This window comes from Phlebotomus papatasi, chromosome 3, assembly GCF_024763615.1.
Source record: "Phlebotomus papatasi isolate M1 chromosome 3, Ppap_2.1, whole genome shotgun sequence".
Lineage (NCBI taxonomy): Eukaryota > Metazoa > Arthropoda > Insecta > Diptera > Psychodidae > Phlebotomus > Phlebotomus papatasi.
Genome location: NC_077224.1, coordinates 74539136 through 74564859, shown reverse-complemented (window position 1 = coordinate 74564859; position 25724 = coordinate 74539136). Strand labels below are relative to the sequence as shown.

The window sequence follows — 25724 nt, the reverse complement described above, 5'->3', positions numbered from 1 at the left end:
CCTGTACGTGACTTTTCTTTCCTAAATCATAACTCAATGAAACGGAAGAGAATCCTTCAAACAGCGTGCAGAATTAAAATAGAAAAAAATCAAGAAAGGTCTGTTTTCCTTTTCACTACATACTTCAGTCCTTTGTTCATGTTTTTTTCTAAGCTCTGTCTATTTTATTAACTCCTTAAAGGACACAATTTTTTAAGGGCTCACGTACTTTCAAAGTTACAACGAAAATGCAATGAAGTATTCTGTTTTTCCTCAGTGTAGAAAAGTATTTTCCGAATGTCGCAAAATATTTGTGTACAAAGTGTTTGAGATGCAGAAATGTTATGTGAAAAATTCTCAAAAAATTTCCCAAGTGAATTCTGAAACTACCGGTTCAAAGCAGCAAAACTGCTTCATCAGGAGTCTCTTGGAATTTGGTATATAACAAACGCATGAGGAAAATAATCCATCAAAACGTAACAATGTTTCATCAGAAACCGCATTTTATATTCGCAGTTGAAGAAGGTATAAAATACTGAATGGAATTGGAGCATTTGAAACAAGAATGAGAAGGTTTTTTTGTGTTGTGGGAAAGCTTTCCCTTATCCTCATTTCAACTATATTGTGTTTTTCACTGGTGAAAGAGCTCATGGTAAACCAAGTGTGTACCCCAGAGGGACCACAAAAGAACTCCTTTGCTCCATTCATCAAATGTGTAAACATGAAATTGTCGAGAAAATCCTCGGCCTCAATGGAGCCACATGGAATAATCAGGAAAATTGAGCCGAAGGACTTGGGCAAAGTAACATCAACATCTTGGGAGGTAAATTAATGTGCTGATGAAATGGAGATTCACGATAAAGAATTTTTTTTTTGTATGAAAGAAAGAACCTTCGAGATAGTCAAGATTTTCTCATTCATCTAGCATTTGCCAAAGGGTTTGAAAAAGTTTCCTTGAAAAATAGAATAACTGCATAGTCAGTTTCAATTTTCATCTGAACGTGATTCACCCCTAAACAGAATGTTTCCCTCAAATTCATCGTCCGTTTTGTTTTTTTTTTCGATTCACATGCACCATATTTCATATTTTTGCAGACATCCGCTCTAATATAGTTTTTTTCTTCTCCGAAAAGGAGCTTTTGAGCTAGTTGTTGAAATGCTTCTTTCAAATTGATGAAAAATAAAAGAAAAATCATAAGACACGATGTCAATATGAGATTTCAAAGAAATGTTATAAAAACAGTTGCAATGATTTGTATGAAAAATGTCGAAAGCATCCTTTTGGCTTTCTCTCCCAAAGCACCACTCAAATAAACTCCAGCCAATATCTTTTCTCAATAAATTGGTTCTCTTGAGATGGAATATAATTAACAGATTGAAAAATACCAGAAGGAAAAAGCTCTCGGGAAAATATTTCTCTATTGCAATTAGCAGTAGAGTTCAATATTTACATTCACCCAGAGTCCATTCCTTCTACAGAAAATATTGAACTTACTTTTCTCTGCGAAGAGTTGATAAATTGAAAAATAAATAAAAAGCTCAGCGAAGAAAAAGCAGACTGATGGGAAATATTAAATTTCCTCTTGATCATCTGTTTACGTCATGTTGCAAACAAATATAAATGAGATAGAACAAAAAAAGCCACACTCTGTGGAGAAGATTGATTCACTACGAAGATTCCTTATTTCGAGCTTACACGCTTTCGCATGAGCTTTTCCATAAATCCCAGCGAAATACCAGCAGTGGTCTACGAAGAAGTTGCATGAAATCGATTTCAATTAATCTCACCAAAGTACAAATTACATTCATCGCGCACAAAAAGATCAATAAGAGATTGCAAAACAAGGGAAAACAAATTAAAAGATGGTGTACTTAAAATAGAAAAAGAAACCTCATTTAAATTCCATTCAAATTTTCTTTAAATTAGACTTATTTATCCTTCAAATAAATAGGAAAACTTTGAAATAAACACCGAATAGGTACATCCAGAAGTCGTCTGGAAGAACAATCACTCAGGAAAACTGTGATTGGAGCGTTTTTTAAATAACCTACAATTTTTAACAACTGATTCAAATCTCACAATTTTTCTTTAACCGTGGTATCACACTAGAGAATTTCACATTAAAATTTTAATGTGATTCACATTAATTGTTGCTGATATGTGTCCTAATGTGCAATTTTCGTAAAGAGCTTTTGGAAATCGATTCATTTAGTGATAAAAAAAGTGGACTCGAGTCACAAAAATTTGTTTAAATAGATTAAAATAGCATATATACGATTGATAATTAATGAGCAAATTAATGAGAATTGAGCAAATTTATGAGCAAAATTTACTTTATTGCAGTCATTCGGGTAGTTTCTGCGCCACAATTTTCTCACCAATTTATTCGTGATTAAATTGTGATAAAGAGTAGTGCTAATACCTACTATTTATCGCGCACAAGATGGAGAAAGGACAAAAGACCTTGAAAAAGATCAGTGCAGAGGATAATTAAGAAAAAAGCTAAACAAAAATGTGTTCTATCTACGTTTTATATTCCTTCATAAACTTCTAGGATCTCATGGTCAATGAGTGGTTCTAGAAGTTTTAATGAGCAACTTTTTACTTTAACTTTAATGTGAAATTTTCTATTGTGATAACCCCGTAAGACTCATTTAGAGCTTTGGTTAGGATATTACAATCGAGACTGAGCCGAAAGCTCTGAATATAGTTGATGTGTTCCCCTGAGTGCTTCTTTCTTCCCAACGACTTCCGGAATTTCTAATTATTCATTGCAACTTCACGTCGATTGATTTCCACATTTTGAACCAAACTTTGAAACCTAAAATACGTGACACATTGTATTTTTCAAAAGCATTTTACAGTCATTTTGATTAAAAAAAAAGCCTAGAAATTTTAATTTCATAAAGAGTCATAAAAATATTTTTAATTGAACATTAATTTTAGTCATTTTTTATTGAGTTTTGCAAAAACAAGAATTTATGTTCATGTAAGCCGGCTTCAGACTGGAGATTTAGCCCAGTTACTGAAGGTCTCAAAAATCTAGAGAACAAGCATTTTTACTTATTTTTCAAAATCTTATGGATCATTTGCCCTTAATATCCAATCATAAACAATAATTTCCTAAAAAAAACATGCCTGACAAAGAATTAGAGAAGTTAAGCTAAATAGCAATCCGTAAGTCTAAAACCCGTATAACAATCAACAAATTCACTAAAATAAACTGAATACTAAATGATTCCCTTATATGAGAGTATTATATTATTTTAAATGGTCCGAAAGAAAAAATCGTTTTTGTATTTTTTTCATTACGTCATCTTTAAATGAAATTTATTTAGTCATCCTTTAACCCATTCAGTCAATGTACCAGAAATTCTTGATATAGAATGTTCATATTTTGTGATTAGTTTCCTACAGATTAATAAATGAATTTTTTGAAAATACATTTTTTTTAAATCTATTATGGGGCCCGGGGAGCCGCTGTCAAACACACGTCTTAATGCCCTGGACACACTTACTGCTAAAGTCCAGAGATGACTAAGCCCGTTCATAGTCAAGTCAGTTCGTGACACACTACAAACGAGGCTTAGCATTCATTGGTATCCACAAAACATAGCTTTTGTGGGTAATTATGCAGATATTTTTATTGCAATATACATGTACTCTATTTAAAATAAAACTGTTTGTAAATTTATATCTCAGTTCACGCACAATAATTATTGTTGATTACAATTATTTGTGAGGTGGAAGCTGTGTCGCGACTTAAGCCAATTTAGGCAATTCAGGTGAATAATTCTTCTTGTTATACGTGAATTATGAAGTAAATTTACAAGTAGTTTCGTTTTCAAATTAGTATTTAGTGCATTTCAGTAGAAATATCTGCATAAAAACACACGAAAGTTATGCTTTGTGGATACCAGTGAATGTTAACCTACTTTGTAGTGTGTCAGGAACTGACTTGGCTATAAACGAACTTAGTCGTCTCTGGACTTTAGTCGTAAGTGTGTCCAGGGCATAACGGTCACTGAATTTAAATTCTATGCATTAATTCATTACAAACTCTATTGCTTTAGATAGAGTAACTATCCAAGAAAACAAATTGGCAACTAGAATTCCAATCAGGAAAGAGCAAAGAGGCCAATTTCGTCCGCCAATTTTAGCAAAAATTTTGCATGACCTTCCGCGAAGTAAGAAAATAATAACAAAATGTATTTTCATCTCTCTCGGACTATTTTTCCCAAGAAATTGAAGGACTAAAGTTACTAAAAATTCATTCCCGACAGCAATTCGGATAAAAATTGCCCAGGAATAAATCGTCTAAAATCACTCAATTTGCGTATTTGTGTATAATACCATGGTAAGGAATGGGTTAATAAAAAAATAAAAGCAAATAAATTCTTTTTACATATACGTAAATATTCAAACATTTCATATTAGGTGATATTCTTAACAATCTCATACCAAATCCTATTCTATCAAAATTCCTCTGATCAGCCCCAAACTTTGGCAAAATGTATTTGTCCACTTCCTGACTATTCTGGCTATGGATAAAAAGCTTTTCCGATCATTAACCTAAGTTTATCTGTCCATTTTATTAATTTTTGGATCACCGGTGCTTCATTTAATTTATTTCATTGGTTCTCAAAGTCAACTGCTGACTCTAAAAAATCGTTATTAAGAATAAATATATCTAATCTGTATACGACCGAAAAATGTGTCTAGATAGTCTCTAATGGCTTCTAAATATTGGAAGCGTTTTTCGTCAAAAATTATCTGTTTTAAAAAATTACGTTTCCACTTACAATGATAAGAAATATTTTTTTTTAAAAGCATTTTTACCAAAAATTACTCCCAGTGTGCAGAGGTCTTAAAATTAAGGAAGGTCTCAGAGGGTTTCAGAAAGTATTGAAAATAAACCTTTCAATATTAATTTTAAATCCAAAATTGTTTTAAAGGGAGTTTTTCAAGACTCCAAGTCGCTATCTCTAACCGTTCAGCTAGTACGTCTTATATCAGTGAAATTAAAGCAAATTTTAATTCTATGGATAGAAATTCCAATCTACTTTCATTTTAATCAATAAAGTATACCTTTTGTGGTGGTTAAGCTCAATTGGTGTTGGTGTACATTTTCGATGTACGTATCACTAGTTTCTTTTGTACCTTGACCAACGCTATCGAACCAAAGCTGTATCAAATGCAAATTGCTGTGTAAATTCATGCGGGAGGTGATTTCAGCACTCTTCACTGGAAAGGTTTCGCTACTTCCACACCAAACAGTTGGCGATTGCAATAAATTACAGGGGAATTGAACGACCTACATGGTCAGTGTCCCGTGGGGTTAAACACTCCACTTGCCCTGCATTGGCAAAAATAAGCTGAATATCCCTGAGAGAGATAGCGAAAGGGCGAATGTCGTGGTTCATGCAAAATTGCATGATATTGGAGTGGTCTCCAGTGGAATGACTTCTCCTGGACATTCCATGTTCACTTTATGATAATTGATGTGTCAGATGATGTATTTCTATTTGATTTAATTATCATTCAAATACGCGCGGGAGAACTTGTTCAGCGCCCAACCAACAATACAGAGTTAATTTGATTGTTCATGTAGTGTTCTGGGCGCATTCTCATCATAATTTGATACATCTGCTGGTGGGCTAGGTGGGCTACCAGCAGATTTTGTGTCCAATATCAGCTGAGTAATAATACATAATTAATTAAACTCTCACATGGACATTTTGATGAATAACACAAATATATCGTGGTATAATTACATAGGACATTCAATGTCCATTTGCACCTTCCTCTGCCACCTGAGCCGCCCAGAAACCACCCACTGCCTATCGACGGGTGTAGTAAATGTGATTTCTCTACGGGTGTTGAATAAAGTTGCGATTAGATTGACTAAGTAACACCTTCACGTGCTTCAGTCAACTTTTATATGGGGAGGAACCGAATCGTTTTTCAGCTGTTGCATTTCATATGAGCATACGTTCAAAGATAGAGTGGAGATTGAAGTCTTAGATTTTTTATAGATAAGATTTAAATTTGGGGACGTTACATTGTCACTCGAGAGATCTCAGTGGCGATGAGGGGATCTCAGTGGCTCAATAGACAAAGCGTTGAGTCTTGGGCGGATGAGATCTATGATTCGACTCTCACAGTTGTGACTTTGAGTACCGCCCGAAATTTTTCACGATGCTTTTTTTTAGTTTTTTTTTATAATTCTTTTAATTTTCTATTTTTTTTATTTTTTAAATGCTCTCTAAACTCGTGTGTGAAATACACACAACGCTAGTAAAAACCATACCTAGAATCGTTTGCAAAACACGCACAGCACAAGCATAAAACACTATCCAAAATCGTGTTTAAAACACACAGCATGATCATAAAATGGTTAAGAATGCGCTTAAAATCAGGCACATCTCATTCGTAAAACGGTTAATGCGCTTAAAATCACGCGCAGCTCAATCATGAACGGTCAAGATTACGATTAAAACTGAAAGGAGCCTCTATCACACAAGTGAGGCATTTCCAGTGGTCGGGGCGAGGGCTCATGTAGATGATAAGTAGTACTAAGTATCCTTTACAATTAGCAAAGGACAGCACCTCAATGTTTTGTTACATTTTCTGTATATGAATTTTCAAGTGGCAACTCTAGGGCAAAATCTTGGTGATTTTTAGTGAAATTTCATATGTTAGCCACCTAGCGGTAATTTTTCAAACCTGATATGTTCTTAAGTTTGTAGTATAACTCAATAGCTTTCCAACAAGCCCTCATTTATTAATTTCTGATCACTAGAACATGAATTAGAAGCGAATATGTGAGTTGGTTCATTTTAATTTCTGAACATTTTGAACTTACCATTTTTTTTTTTTAAATCTATTTCTTATCCGATCTCAATGAAATTTTGCAAAAACATTGTCCACTAAATGAGCAATGTTCCACTAAAATATTGAGAAGAAATTCTCAACAGTCTTCCGCAGAGAAATTTATTCCTGGCGAATTTGTGAATTTTCGTGATTCACTATACAAAGATTGCCGTTGAGCCACCTCTAAACAGCGTCCAATCTTATTCTTGTCTAAGAAGCATTTTATTGTCTCACCATATAGAACAATTTTCCGGCCGGAGCAAAAAAGAAATTTAAAAAAAAAATTTTTGGAACACTCTAATGTACATTTGGGAATTAAAGGAATAAAGTACCAACAAAGTTTCGATATTGAATAACATGTGGAAATATTTCCAAAATTAAATTAATCTTAAGGAAACCTTAAGAGGAAACTTGGAAAATCTCTTATCAATAAATCCATCAACTCTAATCCAACATCTTTTTTCTTATTTTATTCAATCTCTAATAAAATATTTAGGGCTTCTGACACGACTTCGTCTGTCGACAAAATCCACATTGACTTCCAATATTGAACTTTATTTTTAAATTTTCACTTTTCTACTTACAATTTCTACATTTGCCAAAAATGATATATTTTTGGAAAAATTCATCACCTTAACGCAATCATCGAAAAACATCCCAAGTTATAATTGTACCATGGAGACTGGGACGAAAGCACAAGCTAATTGGGTCACGTCGCCAATTAAATCAACTTTTCTCTCTTCACATTTCAATGAACCAATCGGATTTTCCATTATTAATTGTCCTTGCCCTTCTGCAAACTTTGTGAGGTACACTGTCGATGTGTATTACGAAAAGCTTTGATTTTCAGATATAGCCTGTGTCATTATGCTAATTGGCAATCACGTAAATTGAACAAGACATTTCGTATTGTGAAATAATTGAGATGACTTCCTTCATTTCAGATGGTTGTAATTAATTTTCTCTTTAGCATTTCGATCTTCTTCGTTGGGATCAGTGCCAGGGTGTTGGTCTCTCAGGAGACTCCAAAACATTGTGAATGAATCCTGGGGTGAAGTACAAACGATGAGATTAATCAATTAAGTACGAGGTGAAAAAGCACCAGATGTGAACTTTGAAGCCACAAGTTGACGAAGGGTGAGAAATTTTCTTCTCAGGATCAATCGTTGATTGAATTGAGGGAAAGTTATACACTGAGAAAAAATCGGGTGCAAAATTTTCTTGATTTTGAAATAAATTTTAGCCTTGAATTTACCAAATCTCGACGAAGTCACATTTTATACGGATTAAACATATTTTGTCAATAAATTTGCAGTCTAAATAAATATAATAAATATGCAGTTAATAAATACAAATTGGTCAGTACTTAAACCTAAAAGTAGTTGGAAAAAATTAATAATGCGAAGGTTGTTCATAGCAATTTTATTTTTACCACCTCAAGTATTTTTAATGTTTTATCCACAAAATTAACTATTTTCATTTTATTTTATTAGGGGAAAGCGCGCTACCTTCGGATGATTTATGCTTCGCACAAATAATTTTTTTTTCAATGTGTTCTACATGAATTTGGCACATTATAATATAATATTCTAATAGCTAGTACAATGTCTCAAATTTTCAGAAGTGATCTATGGGAGAAATCCATAAGGAACATAGAGAAAAATGAATTGTCCGAAGCTTGAGTTGTCCGAGTTTCCCCTATATTAACCAAATTTCAATTTTATTAGACCAAAATGCTACGTAGATTTATGGATTTTTAGTTTTCAAAGGTGTTTATATTATACAAAATGAAATATTTTAAATTAAATAATGCACAAATATTTCAATTTCAGCAGAGTGTTATGTCTCTAAAATAAATTTCTTAAACTTTCAGCAAGCGTTACAGATTTTTGATTTTTGAAAGAAAAAAACTTTATAATAGCTCGGGAAATTTCGTGTAAAGATCACTTACAACCTAGAACAGTATCTTCAATTCTCATTTAATTCATGATTTAACTTAAATCCAAAAAGATATTGGCTAAAAAATGCAAAATAATTAGTAAAAAAAAAATAATAAATTTGGACAGTGGAATAGGTATTAAATTTTGATTAACAACAAAACCTGACTCTTTACAAAAATGGATTATATTTATTGGTTTATTTATTTATTTATTTATTATTATTCAGATGTGAAAATTATGTAACAGTCACCTGTCAAAACTTAGAAGCTTTTAAAATCAAATGTTAAAAGTGTTCGAAACTCAAAATTTCGAAAAACATCACACAACATTCCTAGATTGCATACCTATCCAATTCAAAAACTCTGCAAGATTTGTATGACCTAACCTTAAATCTAAATTTATAAAAATATCAAATTTGATCGTTACTTAACACTAAACCTACCAAGACACGGTCGCATTGATCGGTTTAAAATTAACACATATTTAAACGGGGCAATGCCACTATCAAACTTTATAAATTTCTTAAAATATGCATGTAATATATTTTTTAACGTTTAAATTTAAATTTTTTGCTCTTTTCCAAGACAAATTTGTTGAGTATTCTACCCTACCGCGGGTTGTCATTTGACCGAAAAACGACCAAAGACGTTCGGTAGGTTTAGTGTTAACTTAGAACTTTAGGGTTCCAGTACACCTTTTATAAATTAGGAAAATTTCATGAAACCAAAATTGAAATCTCATTATTTCTTAAACATTTTTCATATGTCTTTCCCTCTCTTTTGTGATAATTTTGAACATCACAGCAAATTCAATTTAATGCGAAGTTTGAATGAAGAAGAGTGCTATAGAATTGCCCAAAAGATGATATGAATTTTGATCAGTTGTACTCTCTGTATTTCTCAGACTTTTTGAATTTCGATTTTATAAAATTTTCCTGACCTAAATGGCTTGGTGGAGGTACACTGAGTGAGAGAAATCCGAAAAAGTTAAAATAACATTTCGGAAATGTTAATTTTACCCTGGAGTATTGATCCGAAATCGGTGTAAATATTACCCTTTATAGGTGTATTGGGGGTTAAAGTTACTCTCTTTAATGTTAATTTTACCCTTAAAATGGTGTAAAATTAACATTAAAAAATGTTGATATATTTTTACACCTAAAAAGTGTTAAGTTATGAGGAAAAAAAGTTAATCGCACCCTCTTTTTCTCTCAGTGTATTTAAAAACTATGCAAATTGTGAAAAAAAGATTAATGTGTTGCGTTTGCACGAAATTTAAACCATTATAAGTGTTAAAAGTAGACAAATACACGATAAATTTTATACTCAAAATTTCCCTGAGAACGTCGATAGTTTGATCAATGTAATTTATTTTGGTGTAAATCTAACCCTTGTATTTACACTTATTTTAAAACATACCTCCCACGCCTCATTCTCCGAGTGTAAGATGTGAGTTTTAGAGTTGATTGAAACTTGACTATATACCTTATGATTTTCTATGGCAAATCCACCTCTTGGGGCTTCCTTTTGTGTGCTACCTGGAGCTTTGATTGTTGGATGGCAAAAGTCCTTGTCAAGCCCCGTAAAAGCTCGCCCATGGAGTATTTATACTCTGTGCGGACGATTTCCGTCCTCCTCCAACTTTACCATCCTCTCAAGTTGTTATGTGTGTAAAATCGGGGCAATCAATAAGTTTTATTGCCGTGTAACTACTTATACAACACAATATTGTTAGAAGGGTTCCCATCGCCTTCCTCAGCCCTGCAAACCACTGTATATGGAGGAAGTTCTGGTATTTTGTGCAGTATTCACAACGATTTTCCTAGTAACAATACCTTTGGCGTTCTGCCATTCCACTACTCACTGTGAAAAGTGTGAAAGTTTGCTGGGGAAACCCTTCGGCAATTGCTCACACTAGTACTCTGTTTCGTTTTCCACCATGAAAATTGCTTTGGTCTTTTTCCCTTTGCTCATGCAAAATACTTCCTCTCTCAGATTTGCATGTTTTCTCCACAAAAATCGATAAATATGCTGTTTTATGGGGTAATTCTATTATTTTTGTAATATGCAAAATTTTATTACACTTGCATGCAAAGGTACTCGTAAATTTAATACTGGGGTTTTGTTCAGAAAATGTGATTTATGTATAGATGTATAGAATTTTTAAAAAGTTAAGTGGAGAAGTCTTTGTACCCTTAAATTTTTAAGTTTAATTCATAGTTATAATTGTTTTACTCGTGTACAATAATCAATAGTTTAAGTTAATTATCTAATGAACAGTTGCATTATAAATGTTCAGTATTATGTTCAAGCTCTATACGAAAAGCAATTTATTTTAATCCCTCTATTTTACGTTACATGATATGCATACATATTTAATTCCTGCATTTTAACCATAAGAATTATTTGAGAAAGCATTTTTTTTATTATAAATAGTTACTTTTTCCAGTTTTTGTATATAATCACGAAGTATATAATATTGTAGGAATCTAAATATTTTTTTTGTAGATGTTACGCTATTTGTTATAGTAAGTATGTCGACTGAAAAGTGAGAAAATTTTCATATTATAGCAGTGATAAATGAATTTTTGTATTACCAATTTTTTAAGTCCAAATCTATTTGAACTAGAAATTATAATATCCAGGAGATTGCGCACGGTATCTTCAGGAGACTGAAGCTTCGGACAAATCAATTTTTTTTCTATTTTTAATCGATTTGAGCCGTGGCTCTCTTTAGGAAATTTGAGGCGGACTAGCTATTAAATTAAAATATTATAATGGATAAAGATTCGATGTTTGTGGCAAGTTTATATTTGGTGAAGCAAATTGCAGCTGAAAGCGCAAATTCATCAAGAACTCTTCCACTGAGCTCTCTCTGAAACCATTCGGTGTACCAAAGAAATTTTCTTTGGGCGTCATTGATAGTGGATTTGGATTTACAGTGTCCGGCTGTCACCCAAAATCTACAAGCCGAAAGGTGAGCTCAGCTGCGGGAAGTGTGAAGTGAAGTTACCCTGACTCCAAAGACAGTCCACTGAGAAGTCACCTTGAATATTCCCAGAATTGAGAGGCTTCTTCGGGAAAAGTGTGGTTAGTGAAGGGAGGCATGAGCGAAGACCAATAAAGTGTTCTCTCAAGGGAGAGATATTAGGGTCGGAAGTGGTGTACAGCTGAAAATGAAGTGCTTGGAAGTCTTTGGAAGTGGGAGTGTCCGAAAATAAAATCTTCTCTGTTTAATTCCGAATTTTACAGATTATAAGCAACTTTTAGCTCAGATTTTAAATCCGAGTGGCACAAATACGTAAGGAACAAAAAGGTGCCTTTGTAGTATTTAATGTTAATCGAATTTTGGAAACGCCTAAATGATGGACTTCCACAAAAAAGCATTTTGTGTTTTTTTATTTAGATCATGTTTAAATGACTGAAAAGTTACTTGAAACATTTCGATATAGGGGAAAGCTATCGATACCTTCGGACGACTCAAGCTTGGGACAAATCAATTTTTTTCTCTATGTTCCTTATGAATTTCAGCCATAGCTCTGTTCTGAAATTTTGAGATATTGGACTACCTACTAAAGTATAATATTATAATGAACCAAATTCATTTATAACATATTGAAAAAAATTATTTGTGCGAAGCATAAATCGTCCGAAGGTAGCGCGCTTTCCCCTAGAGATTTATTCATGAAAAGATCAACTTTATTTTAAATGGTCTCTAACATTAACGGCAATATTGTGGGTATTTGAGTGTAAGACAATTGAAGAGATTATTAAGATTTTGGAAAACAATAATACGATCGATTTTCGGTAGCGGAGACTGGGGCAAAATTTGTCAAAACGAAAATTTCAATATTAACTATTTTCTAAAATAAAAGGGACTAAGGCTTAAAATTTTTCTTATAGATAGCCTTCATGAACCTTCTTAAACTTACAAAATTTCAAGGGATTCGAGGAAGAATTATGTAAAATAAAAAATAATTAAATTTTGAGCCCTATTTTTGGAATATTTGGCTTACAGAAAATATCAATACTAATTAGCTCAATTGAAGCACATTTCTCGTTAAGATAGAGAAAAATTATCTTCGACAAAGTTGTAGAGGAATAAATTTCCTTTGATATTTTTAACGTTTTCGAGAGTAAAACGTCACAAATTATCCGAAGACTGACAAAATTTGCCCCAGCAATTTTGAGAATCTCCACAAAATTGACTTTAAGAAAATGATTCGAAAATCACATTTCTTTCGAGATAGAGGAAAATAGTCTTCTGCAATGTTGTAGAGCAGTAAATTTCCTATAAGAATATGCTCATTATAAAACGTTTAAGTTTTCTCAGAGCTCGTAAAAGAATTAAATATGCGTTTTGACAAGTTTTACCCCAGTCTCCCCTATTTAGAAAAGCTTGGATTTGTTTAAAAGTTTGATACATGGCTGCCACATCTTTTCACTGAAAGGAATAAGGGATACTGTAGGAACTGTATTACGGGTTATTACGGTACTTTTTAGTGGTAACTTTAATCACAGACTTCTCTATTCAATTCCGGAATAGAGGATTTGCCGGATCCTGTGCTGTGGTTGAACGGGTATGAAGTATTTAGGGTTAATGGCAATGAAGTAATAGCGTGGTGATGCATAGGGTTTTGACATTAACCTTAAAAGATCTCACTTATCTGACCGCTATGCGGATGATCTATTTTTCAAAGTAAATTAAATAATTTTTTCAAATGTGACAAGAAACCTTTAACTGATAAAAATGATCAACTTTTGGAAAACAATTATTTTTAATACGATCTCAAATAATTTTTTTTTTTTTAATACATAAATAATATTTATGGATTACAGGCAACTCATTTGCAAAAAGAAAAAATTTAAAAAGCATTTTTTATCATTTTTCTACCAGATTTCTCGAATATAACTTGGTCAAGAAATTTTTGGCCAATACTTGTACTTCTGAAGTGCTAAATTAGTTGTTGCACTCGTACTTTTGGTCTCTTACAGATTTTCCAAAACAATTTCAATAAATTAGAAACGACAATACATTTTTTTGAGACCTCTTTTCCAGAAGTAACTTCACTGGTCTGTTATGGCCTCTACACACTATAGAAATTTATGTCCATATTGAAGCAAATTGCCTACATTTGTGTAGGAAAAACTCTAAAATATGGACATATTTTTCCCTAGTATGTAGAGGCCATTAGAAAATCCATAGAAAGAAATTCGGTTGGTCATAAAATCCAGATAACATTAAAATATCGTTAGTATGCAAGAATATCTGCTGCTAGAAATTCAAAATATTAAGAAAAATTATTTAAAGAAAATACATGTAAAAATAAATTACTTAAGAATTTTTTTTTAGGTTTCTCAATTGTATATTTTAAAATATTAAACAAATTATTGATTTCTATGTATGAGAAGTGCATGAAGTGCAAGAAATGATGGAAGTATTGCAATTTTCGGGAGTTTTCCGAAATGCTGGAAGTGTAAAGGGCTTTTCATATAAATTGTGGAAGTGTCTGGAAGTGGTGTACACATTTTCATCCTAATATCTCCCTCTTGTGTTCTCTAGAAAACCTGTGTCTTTAATTGTCTTATTTTAGGACAAAATGTCCCTCCGGTGAGTGTCGGTGTATTGAGTGCAATCCAAAAGTAAAACACACAATTTTCCAGGGCTTTCGACACCTATAGTGCCTTCTTAAGTGTGATCCTTGGTTAGTCTTTTCTTTGGATATTTAGTCAAGTTTTGATCTATTTTCTGCCACATCAGTTTCTTGAAAATTATTTAGGAGCGAATTCTTTATTGCACAGCAAACGGCTTGGTACCGTAAGCCTTTGTTCAACTCCTAGATAAACAAATTAATTAAGCTTTATATTTTGAATTACTAGACACAACCTTCAGAAAATTTGTTTTACCAACTACCAAAAGTGAACATTTCTTATTTCAAGCACTTATGAGCCCTATTGCTTTTAATGGTTTTCATGAATAAATAATAAACAAGTTTGAAGAGCGCAATTATTAACCTTTTCGAATAAAATTGGATTTGCTTTAAGGTTTTTCGAATTCTTTTACAACCTGAACTTGTTTAATATATCTATGTTTGCCGTTTGGCTAGTTCCTAGAGAAATGAAATATACCTTTGTATTGGAGTCTTAATTGAGACTTATCTTAATATAATTTAGCTTTGCAAAACGGTTTGTCGAGCTAAAATAAGCCATACCTTAAATCTGTTTGAAAGTTTAAGCCTTAAAATAACGAATTCGAGAACAACGCGAAGTATTTTCACAATATTTGCCAACTCTTTTGTCACATTCAATGGGTTCAGTATCCAAGGATTGTAAATATTCTTACACAATCCACTTGAACTAGTTCGAGTGCTTCGGAGCACTTGAAAGTTCTACAAGAGCACCCCTCCTGCTGAATTATTTCTTCGTTTACCGAAAAAAAAGAAAAAAAAATGGGAAAGCATTAGTATTGATCACATGTGGACATTGCGTGTCCTTTCCCATTACTTACATTTCTATCTGCGTGGTATTTCAATGGCATCGCAAAAATATCATATGGCCATAAATGTGAGTGGTATCTGATAAACAAAGGGTCCAACATGTTGAGGGAGAATGTCATAAAATAGAACCAGAGTAAATATTCATTAAATCAGGAAAGTTTGTAGATGATTATACATTACGGTGGGTGTAAACATGATGCTTGAGTATTTATTCATTTGCTTTATGAGGATAGTCTCATGTCTCATAGTTATTTTACTGTTGCTCTGACCGAATTCCATTTAGGTCAAATGTTAAATTTTTGACAAAATTTCATTTTCCCTATCGTCTTTGTTGTAAAAATGTACGGAATTGCTGTGAAAATTTGCGAAGAGTTTATGGTTTTTTTCCCCCCTGTAAAGTACATCACCCAGAATTTGCTTACAAACTGTATCTTTTTCATTGCAGATTACTCGGGAACTGCGGTCCAACATCGCACAAATGTAAGTATTTTTCATCCAAATGGTTTTCTCCTATGGTACTTTTGGAGGTTTTTGGTGATGCAATAAATTTAGGAAATATATTTTGTATTTTAAAATACAACTCTTGTTTACCATGTATGCAGACTGAAAGTGATTCTGGGGAGTGCTCCTGATTTATTATTTGTTCACTGTGAGACCATCTCATCCCAATTTTCAGTGCCATTTGAAATTGAGCTTTTCAGGATGGGGCTTACCGAGAGAAATTTCCCATACACTAAGATCACCATCTTTTTGGACATGAAATGTTACCTCGTAAGGCATTAGAGAATGTCTTATGGTGCTTCTTGCTGGAACAAAAAAAAAATGGCACAAAAGATACGCTAAAGGAGCAAGTTTTTCATCATAAATTGCCAATTCCCATTAAATTTTCAAGTATTGTAAGAGTGGAATATGCCCCAAATCTGGTTAAAATCTTTTAAAAATCACAGCTATTGAATTCTATAGTTAGGAATTTCTGATCGAGGTCGAACTTACAATAATTGGATAAAATTTAGTATTCCCAACTAAACGTTATTCAAGACAAACTAATGTAGAATTTCGGAATAGAAGTAGAGTACTTCGAAGATTATGTAATTGTAGGAGATCTCATGGTGTAATTGGTAAGTGCGTCAGCTCTTGGGCGGAGAGATCCCTGGATCAAATGATCGAATTATTCGGTTATAAAGCTGCAGTTCCGTTCGGTGCAAAATTAACGGCCGTACAAAATAAAGTAATTTGGTACGTATTTTTATTTATTATTTTTTATCCAGTTTCGAAAAACAACACATCCGAACTCTAAATTGATTAGTCCGTCTTGATTGGAATTCCAAATTTGACCACCTTATACATGATTAAACGGTTTAAACAATTCCTAAGACTGAAAACAATCAACTGCCTAAGATCGGTGTTTACGATAAGCTGTAGTACACGCTATAACCTGGTTTGGAAAGCCATTATTATCTACATAATTATATAGTTAATTTCATTCATCTATAACAGTTCGTGTCTTAGGAATCTTCAAAACCCGACTGAAAGCGATATTTTTCTGGTCTAAGATTTATAACACCTTTGCAAAATAAATTAGCGTCGGAGAAATCAATGAGACTTAGAACAGTACGACCATTTAATGCAATCCATTGTGAATTTGTATATTGACTTGCCAGAATATAAGTCGAACAACTCGATTTTTTACAAACGTTTTATTTGCTTTTTGGATACTTCTTTATACCCTCTACCTTCCCTGTGAATATTATACTTGAAAGACAATTATTTTCAAAGTTATAGAGATCTTAAATCTACAAAATTCTGTACTCCGAATGTAAAATCTCAGCTTCAAATCGCTCTCCTGTAAAATTTGCCTACAGCGAGTTTTTCGTTTCTTATTCTGAGCGTTCGATATCTGTTTTTTCAGTATTCCATATCTTGAAAATTTCAAAAACAAAGCATTTGCCAAGCATTTTCAATGTACTTTAAGTTATCGTAATAATTATTAATAAAACTAATTAATAAATTAAAATATAATTAAAATTAACATTTAATAAATTAATTTCCTGCAGATATTTTTTTTTGTACTAATTTATAAGTTTCTGCAGAAGTTATATAATATTTGTCTTTAGTATGAAGCCCTACGTAAAATCTTTCCAATATTTTTCTTCATCAAATCTTTTTATAAGCATTCAAAATATGATATTTTTAAACTTAGAGGAGACGGGGGCAAAAAGTCACAAATCGAAAAATTCAAAATTCGATATCTTCCATGGTGAAAAAGATAGCGGCTCAAATTTTTTTCTGTAGATAGCCTCCATAGACCTACTTCAATGTCGTAAGTTTCTTAGAATTCGAACAAAGAATTTAGAGAATAAAAAATATCAAAATTTATAGCCCTATTTTTGAAATATTTTCCTTGCTGATGGTAACAATTATTACCTACTTATTTTCCAAAATTGATGCACTGGTGAATATTTTCTAAATAATTTGGATTCTTTGAATACGAATCCGCTATCAATTTTAGAATTTCACAAAGATTCTTTTCTCCAGAAATCCTTTTATTAAAAATGGTCACTTGGGTAAAAAGTAACAAAAGGTATAGAGAAAAAAGTAACAAAAAAGCGAAGCAATTTCTGATGTCTCACGGCGAAAAGTAACGTCATTATCATGTCTCGCCGCTTGTTGTTTGCATTGGTCAAACGATTTGAAGTCTTTTGTGTGTTTTTTTCTAAAATAGCTTGAAAAGCGCTTTTCTCCTTTTCACTTTTCTCGCAGAGAAAACGGTGTTTTACAAGGGTGTAGATGAATAAATTTTCTATAAAAATATGTCTTCTAGGTATTTTTTCAAATTTACCGAAGCCCGTAATGAAGCGAATCAAAATATGATAATACCCAATGTCTGATACTATTTGCCCCAGCATTTTTGAGAATAGTCACAAAATTACCTTTTAGAAATCGGCTCGATAAACGTATTTCCTTACAAAATAGAGGAATATTACTTTCACAAAATTGTAGAGCGGTAAATTTCCTATAAAACTGAGCTAATTAGAAATTTTTGAAGCGCTCGAGTAGCTTGTAAAAAAATAAAATATCCGTTTTGTGACTTTTTACCCCAGTCTCCCCTACTATTTATCTACTTTTCGCAAATTGGCGTACTTGCTATAACTTTTGTTTCAACAAAGACGTCTCTATTATATTAGCTGAGATTCTTTAGATCTCAGCTTGTTTTATTTTATTTTATTTTCGAAAAAAATAACCTTAAAGGTTTAAACAAAGGTTATGAATGGTAAATGATAATATTCTCAATTGAAAACATACAATTAAACCTATTAGCACTTAAAAATTATATTTAAATTCGATTTTTAGAATATATCAAAATTTCTATATCTGGGAATATTGCATTATTACAATGATTACAATGTTTTTTTTTAAAGGGAGCACAATTATTTTCCTCAAAATATTTGTTGTCGATCTTTTACTTCTTTAATTAGCGTTCAATACTATTTCCTATATCATAAGTTTTTTCAAGATTCCTTTGAACAAGTGCGGTGGATGTAGAAGTTGAAAACCATTTAAGTCAATACGACTGCCTTTTTATTCGAATCACAGTTCCTATAAGCTGAAACAAGCTTTCTACAAAGCTTCTTGCTTGTGGGCTTTCCCTATAGATATTAAAGTTCAACTCTCTCCGAGACAGTTCATATATACCAAGTAGAACCGAGAGAAGGATTTGCAAAGATCAACTTGATGATATCTCAAGAAATATTCTTCATGTCCTCTTAATCTGAGAGATATTTCAATCGGTGATTAAATTTGTCTAATTCCGAATTAATTGCCAGATGTTCTACGACAGAAACCATTAAAATATACCGCCTAATTTAGTAGGAACATCATGCAGATTTGTATAATAAATATTTAATAGCCACTCTCTCCTAAATGATTTCCATCAATCTCACATTTACTAAATGTTGTCCTATATATCAATCCCCTTGAGCCCTCAAACATTTCACTCGAAAGGGATTTTCATGTGAAAAAATGTCTGATAAAAACTTTTTTCCAACTGACACCAACATTCTCGACATTCAAGTGTCGAATTGCGCGAAAGGAGCTTTATTTTCCTGGGATGCAGCTGGGCGGGAAAAATGTCAAAACTCTCTTTCTCATTGAATTGCCTCTTCAAAGGAATAAAAAGCTTCTGGAAAAATCATTTGCTAGAGATACAAGTGTGGAGTCGATAGATTGCTCCTTATCGCCTATACAATAAATTCAATTTGTCGGGAAAATGCCATAAAATGGATCAATTTATTCCCCTGGAAGCAGCTGAATCTCATGCGTTACTTCGGGAAGTATTCAATCAGTCTCAGGTCACATCTTCAATCCCATCCCAATTCTATCAGTTTTCCAGGGAAGCCGTTGTGATGTAATGAAATTGTGCCAGGGTGCGGAGAAATGCTGTCCAATTTAGCTAATGCATCAAGTTGGGAATTAAATTCACTCACTAAACTTTCCCGTTCATAAACTGTCTTTAACCAAGATATATCAAACATGATTGGAAAATCCCCACGAGACATTTCTCCTGGCACCATCATAAATTCAGCCAAGCTCTAGAAAGATATGCATTAAATATGAGCACTGAATTTTGGAGGAAGGCGCACAAAATGTTACTGTTGGAGCATAAAAAACCTCTAGTCTCTGCTTTTCTATCTACCGAGAAATCTTTGCATTCATGCAGGCAGCTTTTAATTAAAAGCTCCCAATGTTCCTGGCATACTCTTACACAAAGGCCTGTCACCCCTAGATATAAACAGCCAGAAAATATTTGCTCTATCCACCCTTTGGGGGATCTTTCACACCCAATCAATTTTCGAAGATACTAGCATTTGCACACAATTAACCCTCCACTTATGACGATAAACGATCCCTGAAAATCGATTATCTAGCTTTTCTGCTTGAACAGACTCTTAAGATTACAATATTCTTTGGTTCTTTGGGTTGAAGCTTAAGGGGTTTGTAATCTTTAGAATTTATTCAGGATTTTGTAAATCCGTTCAGTAATGGGATTTTGTAAATTATGGGAAGGGGAGTGGGGGGTTAGGATTAATAAAACTTGATATCATACTGACACTATCATGATATACTTTTGTAAGAAAAGAAATTAAAAATTTTAAGCTTAGACTGCAGTAGGGTAAAGACAAATGTGCTCGATATACTTACGATTTAAATAAGCAGAGAGATGGCTTAACGTAATTATAATTAAAAAAAATAATAATTATATTGCATTTCTATCAGTTTCTGAGTAATTCGTCTCCCGACTTAAGCCAAAAAATGGATTATTTTGTGGGAAACTGATGGGAATTTAGCCAAATCAATATTTTGATTATAATTACGTTAAGTCGTTTCTCTGCTTAAGTCGTAAGTATGTCCAGCACAAAACTCAGAGTTCGAACTAATGTTTCAAACCTTTATTTTAAAAAAAAAATACTAAAAAAAAATTCAAACTGCTATAGCATTAGATACTGGATAATGTTTCAAAGCTTTAGGGCAGAATCACATTAACAGTAAAATGCTCACCGTATATCGTTAATTTACGCATTTTCATTTAAATTCTCCTGCAAATTCTCAATTACCGTATTACTTTATCTCATACTCGGTGGTACTAGGTGAAAATAATATAAGAAAATTGAAGAAATCAAACGAAAATTCGATAAACGCTGAGCAAAAAAAACTGTGCGATAAATTTCTCTTACAGTTTTTTTTGCTGATCGTTTATCGCATTTTCGTTTTATTTATTCAATTTTGTTTTACTGTTTTCACCTAGTACCACCGAGTATGAGATAAGGTAATACGGTAATAGAAAATTTGCGTAAGAAATGCAATGAAAATGCGTAGATTAACGAAATGCGGTGAGGCTATGGCAAGCATTTTATTGTCAATGTGATTCTGCCCTTATTTTAAAGGAAAAATAATTAAATAATTTTCAAAGTACTCTAGGATTAAATACTGGATAAAATATTGCTGGATTATCAAATTGCGTATTTCCAAACTCATTTGTCAGGAAGGTCGAGAATTACGAATTATAGATTATTTCCCTTTTTTACACGGATCACTCAATCACGCATTTAATAGAGGTATTGGTTTTTCGTATTTCGCTAATACTTTTTTGGGATTGTCGGATTTCCCGGGGCATTTCCATGAAATTTTCTACAAGAGTCACCTTTTGGTTTTTTTTTTAAATCAAATTTACAGTGTTATGCACTAGATAGGGGAGACTGGGGCAAAAAGTCACAAAACGGATATTTTATTTTTTTACAAGCTACTCGAGCGCTTCAAAACTTTCTAATTAGCGCATTTTTATTGGAAATTTACCGCTCTACAACTTTGTGAAAGTAATTTTCCTCTATTTTGTAAGGCAATACGTTTATTGAGCCAATTTCTAAAAGGTATTCTCAAAAATGCTGGGGCAAATAGTAACAGACATTGGGTATTATCATATTTTGATTCGCTTCATTACAGGCTTCCGTAAATTTGAAAAAATACCTAGAGGACATATTTTCATACAAAATTTATTCATCGACACATTTGTAAAACACCGTTTTCTCTGCGAGAAAGGTGAGAAAACGAGAAAAGCGCTTTTCAAGCTATTTTATAAAAAAAACACACAAAAGACTGCAAATCGTTTGACCAATGCAAACAACAAGCGACGAGACATGATAATGACGTTTCTTTTCGCCGTGAAACATCAGAAATTGCTTCGCTTTTTTGTTACTTTTTTCTCTATACCTTTTGTTACTTTTTACCCCAACTGGCCATTTTTAATAAAAGGATTTCTGGAGAAAAGAACTTTTGTGAAATTCTAAAATTGATAGCGGATTCGTATTCAAAAAATCCAAATTATTTAGAAAGTATTCACCAGTGCATCAATTTTGGAAAATAAGTAGGTAATAATTGTTATCTTCTGCAAGAAAAATATTTCAAAAATAGGGCTAAAAATTTCGATATTTTTTATTTTCTAAATTCCTTGTTCGAATTCTAAAAAAGTTACGACATCGAAGAAGGTCTATGGAAGCTATCTATAGAAAAAAATTTGAGTCAATGTCTTTTTTACCTTGGAAGATATTGAATTTTGAATTTTTCGATTTGTGACTTTTTGCCCCAGTCTCCCCTACACTTACGACTTAAGCCGTGAGACGGCTTAGTGGAAAATGATAGAAATGTGATTTAACCATTATTTCGAATACAATTACGCTAAGTAAGTCGTCTCAAGTCTAACAAGGCCTTTACTTCTGGAGATCAGTGTTTTAGCTTTTGGTAAGGAAAGAAGTAGGGTATAATTAGAATTTAGATTGTCATTAAATTAAAACTAGAAAATTTTCCAACTATAATTCCTTATTTTTCAAATTAAATATTTCACCCTAAAGGGAATTAATAATTTAATAACTAAACGGCTCCAAGTTTTTCGGCATGCTTTTGTCAAATTTCCGGAATGAAAACGGAAGAATGATAAATACGTTTTGTTTCGTATTTAATAAGCTTAGGCCAAATTAAAACTATTTTCTCCTCGGTAAATTTGATAAAAAAAAAGTAATAGGAAAAAAAATGAAGACAATCAATAGGAAAAAATAGGAAATTTGGAAATATCCAATTTATATAATTAATTTTTGTAATTATTATTATAGTTATAGTGTAATGTGTTTATAAAGATAAATCAGTTTTTTGTTTTTTTTTTCTGTAAATCATTTAGGGTTGTTTTTTTTAAATTATTAATTGACTTTACTGGCATCGTCTATGCGAAACTTTGTAAAGTTACGATTTTTATTTCGAAACTATGAAAATTGTAGTTCCTTTGGCTACAGACGATAGGGCAGTATTTCAGTAAAAATGGTAAGTGAAAATGAGAAATTGGTACAAAGTGAAATGTTATGGGCAAGGGAAAGATAAGGAAATTTTGAACCATTTTAATTTTTTACACACCAATCTGAATATTTTGACGTTCCAAATTTCCCAAATTACTGACTAAAAATATTTTCCTAGATTTTTTTTTGACAAATTTAAAATATTTATTCAAAATTAGAAAATCAGGAATACGTATAAATTTTTGGATAATTACGTAACTTTTTATGATTAATTTTTCTACAGTAGACTCTCGCTCAATCGGCTCTTTTTAAATCGGGCGAAAAATGTTGTGGACAATTTTCATATTTAATTATGAAGCTAATTTGCTCAAATTCGCTGTAGTTCTTCCTATTTTATCGTGATCCTTTATAATTGAGCGCTTTTTGTGTAATTTACAAAGGCTTTGACGCCCAAATCTATCGATAAACCGGTTGACATTTTGCCCCAAATGCCCAATTGAGAGAGAGTCTACTGTAATTCCGAACTTGAAATTGCAAATTTCCACTATAGACATTCAGAAGCATGGAATTCTCATATAAACAAGACAGGGAATATCGCACCTCTTCCGTCAGGGATTATGTTATATCATTATGAATTCATGAAGATTGTTTGTCTTTTGGGTGATCGACACCCCTTAATTTGCTTGATCGTCAAATTTGTAAAGTTCCATCTGTGTATCACTGATGTGAGATTCCTTGAATATAAATGAACTTTCTCCAGAAAGCCTGACACAAATTGGTGTTTCATTCATCGGAAAGCCATTCTGTGCACACCCAAAGATATATAACGACAAAACGGATAAGACAATGCAGGGAAGACGACAGAGTGTATGAAATATTAAAATAGGGTCGACGATAGATTCATCTCTTTTCCCATACTCCAGAGGATGGTCGATTTTGTGGATTTTAGCATGGGAACGGTGCTTTTGGAGTGAAGAAGATAGTTTGGATTCCAGGTAGCCAAACATTATTTGTAGCTCCTGTGTAGACACAATCAGTCCCAAAATCTATCTGCTCTGGTTTTAGTGGACAAAACAGGAGAGGGAGAATTACTCTGGAGAGAATAGATTTTGTCTTTGACGTGGCAAATGATTGTCCCAGGGATATTCCATGGTTGGATTAACCTGTGCCATACACCGGCAATGTCAAATCTCTTATCTTTGCAAACTAGAACACGCCATTAAATTGGATCATCCATACACAAAACATATTCAAATAAAGGAGAAAATATATCTTAAAAACCCATTTAAAAGAATTACAAGTAAATAGTGCAGTGCTTGTGCTCATCACTTTTAAATACAAAACTAAAATAATTATAAGAGCAATAGAATTGATTTTCAAACAAAAATTACTTATCTGTTTATCCGGTTCACAACCGATTTGAACCGATTTATAAATCACCTAACCCTTTAAGAACGATTGGAACACCGGTATCCCATAAAGAAAATAATTTTTCCTGACTACCCAAAGTTATTTTTTTCTTATGTCTGTACATAATTGTAAAGTATAAGGTTGAAGGAATTTAGAATATTTTTTGCAAGTATCTAGCTATTTGCCATATAATAATTATTTAAGCTCAAAATGGCGAATTTTTAAATTCTCAAATTCATAATTTATTTTATTTATTTTTTTATACTTCTAATATTTTTTAAGAAAAACCCTTTTGGAAATAAAAACTACAATACTCCATACGTAATATTTTTCATTAAAGCGAAAAATATTATTCATTGGTATTGTCAGAAAAATTACTTAAATTTTTAGGCTATTTTTGTCCCTATCGTTCATAGAAGCACAAAATACACCGAATCAGACTCTGTTGGACTTTTCAAGGATATAAGACTTATCATTGATTATGCTTCCTAGTTTAATTTTTGTTGTTGATTTTGAGTCCGTAAAAAGTGTCTCGTCGTTAAAGGGTTAACCCTTTTAGGATGAGAAGGTCAAAAATCGAGGGTCAGAAAAATCACTTTTTCTGACTTTTTAGAACAAAACATACTTGAAGACGGCCGTCGGAAAAAAAACATTTTTGGTCACTGGTGACGCAATCATCCTTAAAGGGTTAAAAAATTGCTCAAAATATCTCAGGACTAACATAATTGAATTTCGAATAAAATTAGTTATCGGTTGTGAAATAGTATATTACCGATTCTAACGATTTAGAATAGATTCAGGCTTAACAGGAATTTCAAGACCTTTCCAATGAGCTTAAGCATGATATCAGTTGAGAAATACGCTTTCTAGTGCGTTTTTAACCTTGGACCTTTTAAAAAAAACCGTTATTAGGAATGATTCAATGGTATTCTCGTATAAGGACTAAATGTTCGCCTGGATAATGTCTAAAACATATCCACAAATGCATGAAACTGTAGTTCGCGTTTTCTAGTACGTTTCTAGAAGGGGAGATGTGGAGCAATGAGAGCGATAATGTTAATGGTCCCAGGGTAGAATTATGAGGGAGCGGGGGGGGGGGGTTCTTTAAAGGTTCCAAGTCTCTATCTCTGACCGTTTGGGCTCTAGGTATGGTAACTGGTAACGGACGGGCGGATAGACGCACAGGC

General features: G+C 32.6%; 1 protein-coding gene across 2 annotated transcripts in view; it reads left to right on the top strand.

The window, feature by feature from the left end:
• Positions 1-25724, top strand: part of LOC129807347 (uncharacterized) — a 52765-nt gene that overhangs the window by 5336 nt on the left and 21705 nt on the right. For both annotated transcript variants that reach the window (XR_008752269.1, XM_055856556.1), the window contains exon 2: positions 15735-15769. Coding sequence is in view for 1 of the 2 variants with exons in the window: in XM_055856556.1 (XP_055712531.1) it covers positions 15735-15769 (35 nt within the window). In the remaining variant the exon portion in view is untranslated. The remainder of the gene's footprint in view (positions 1-15734; positions 15770-25724) is intronic.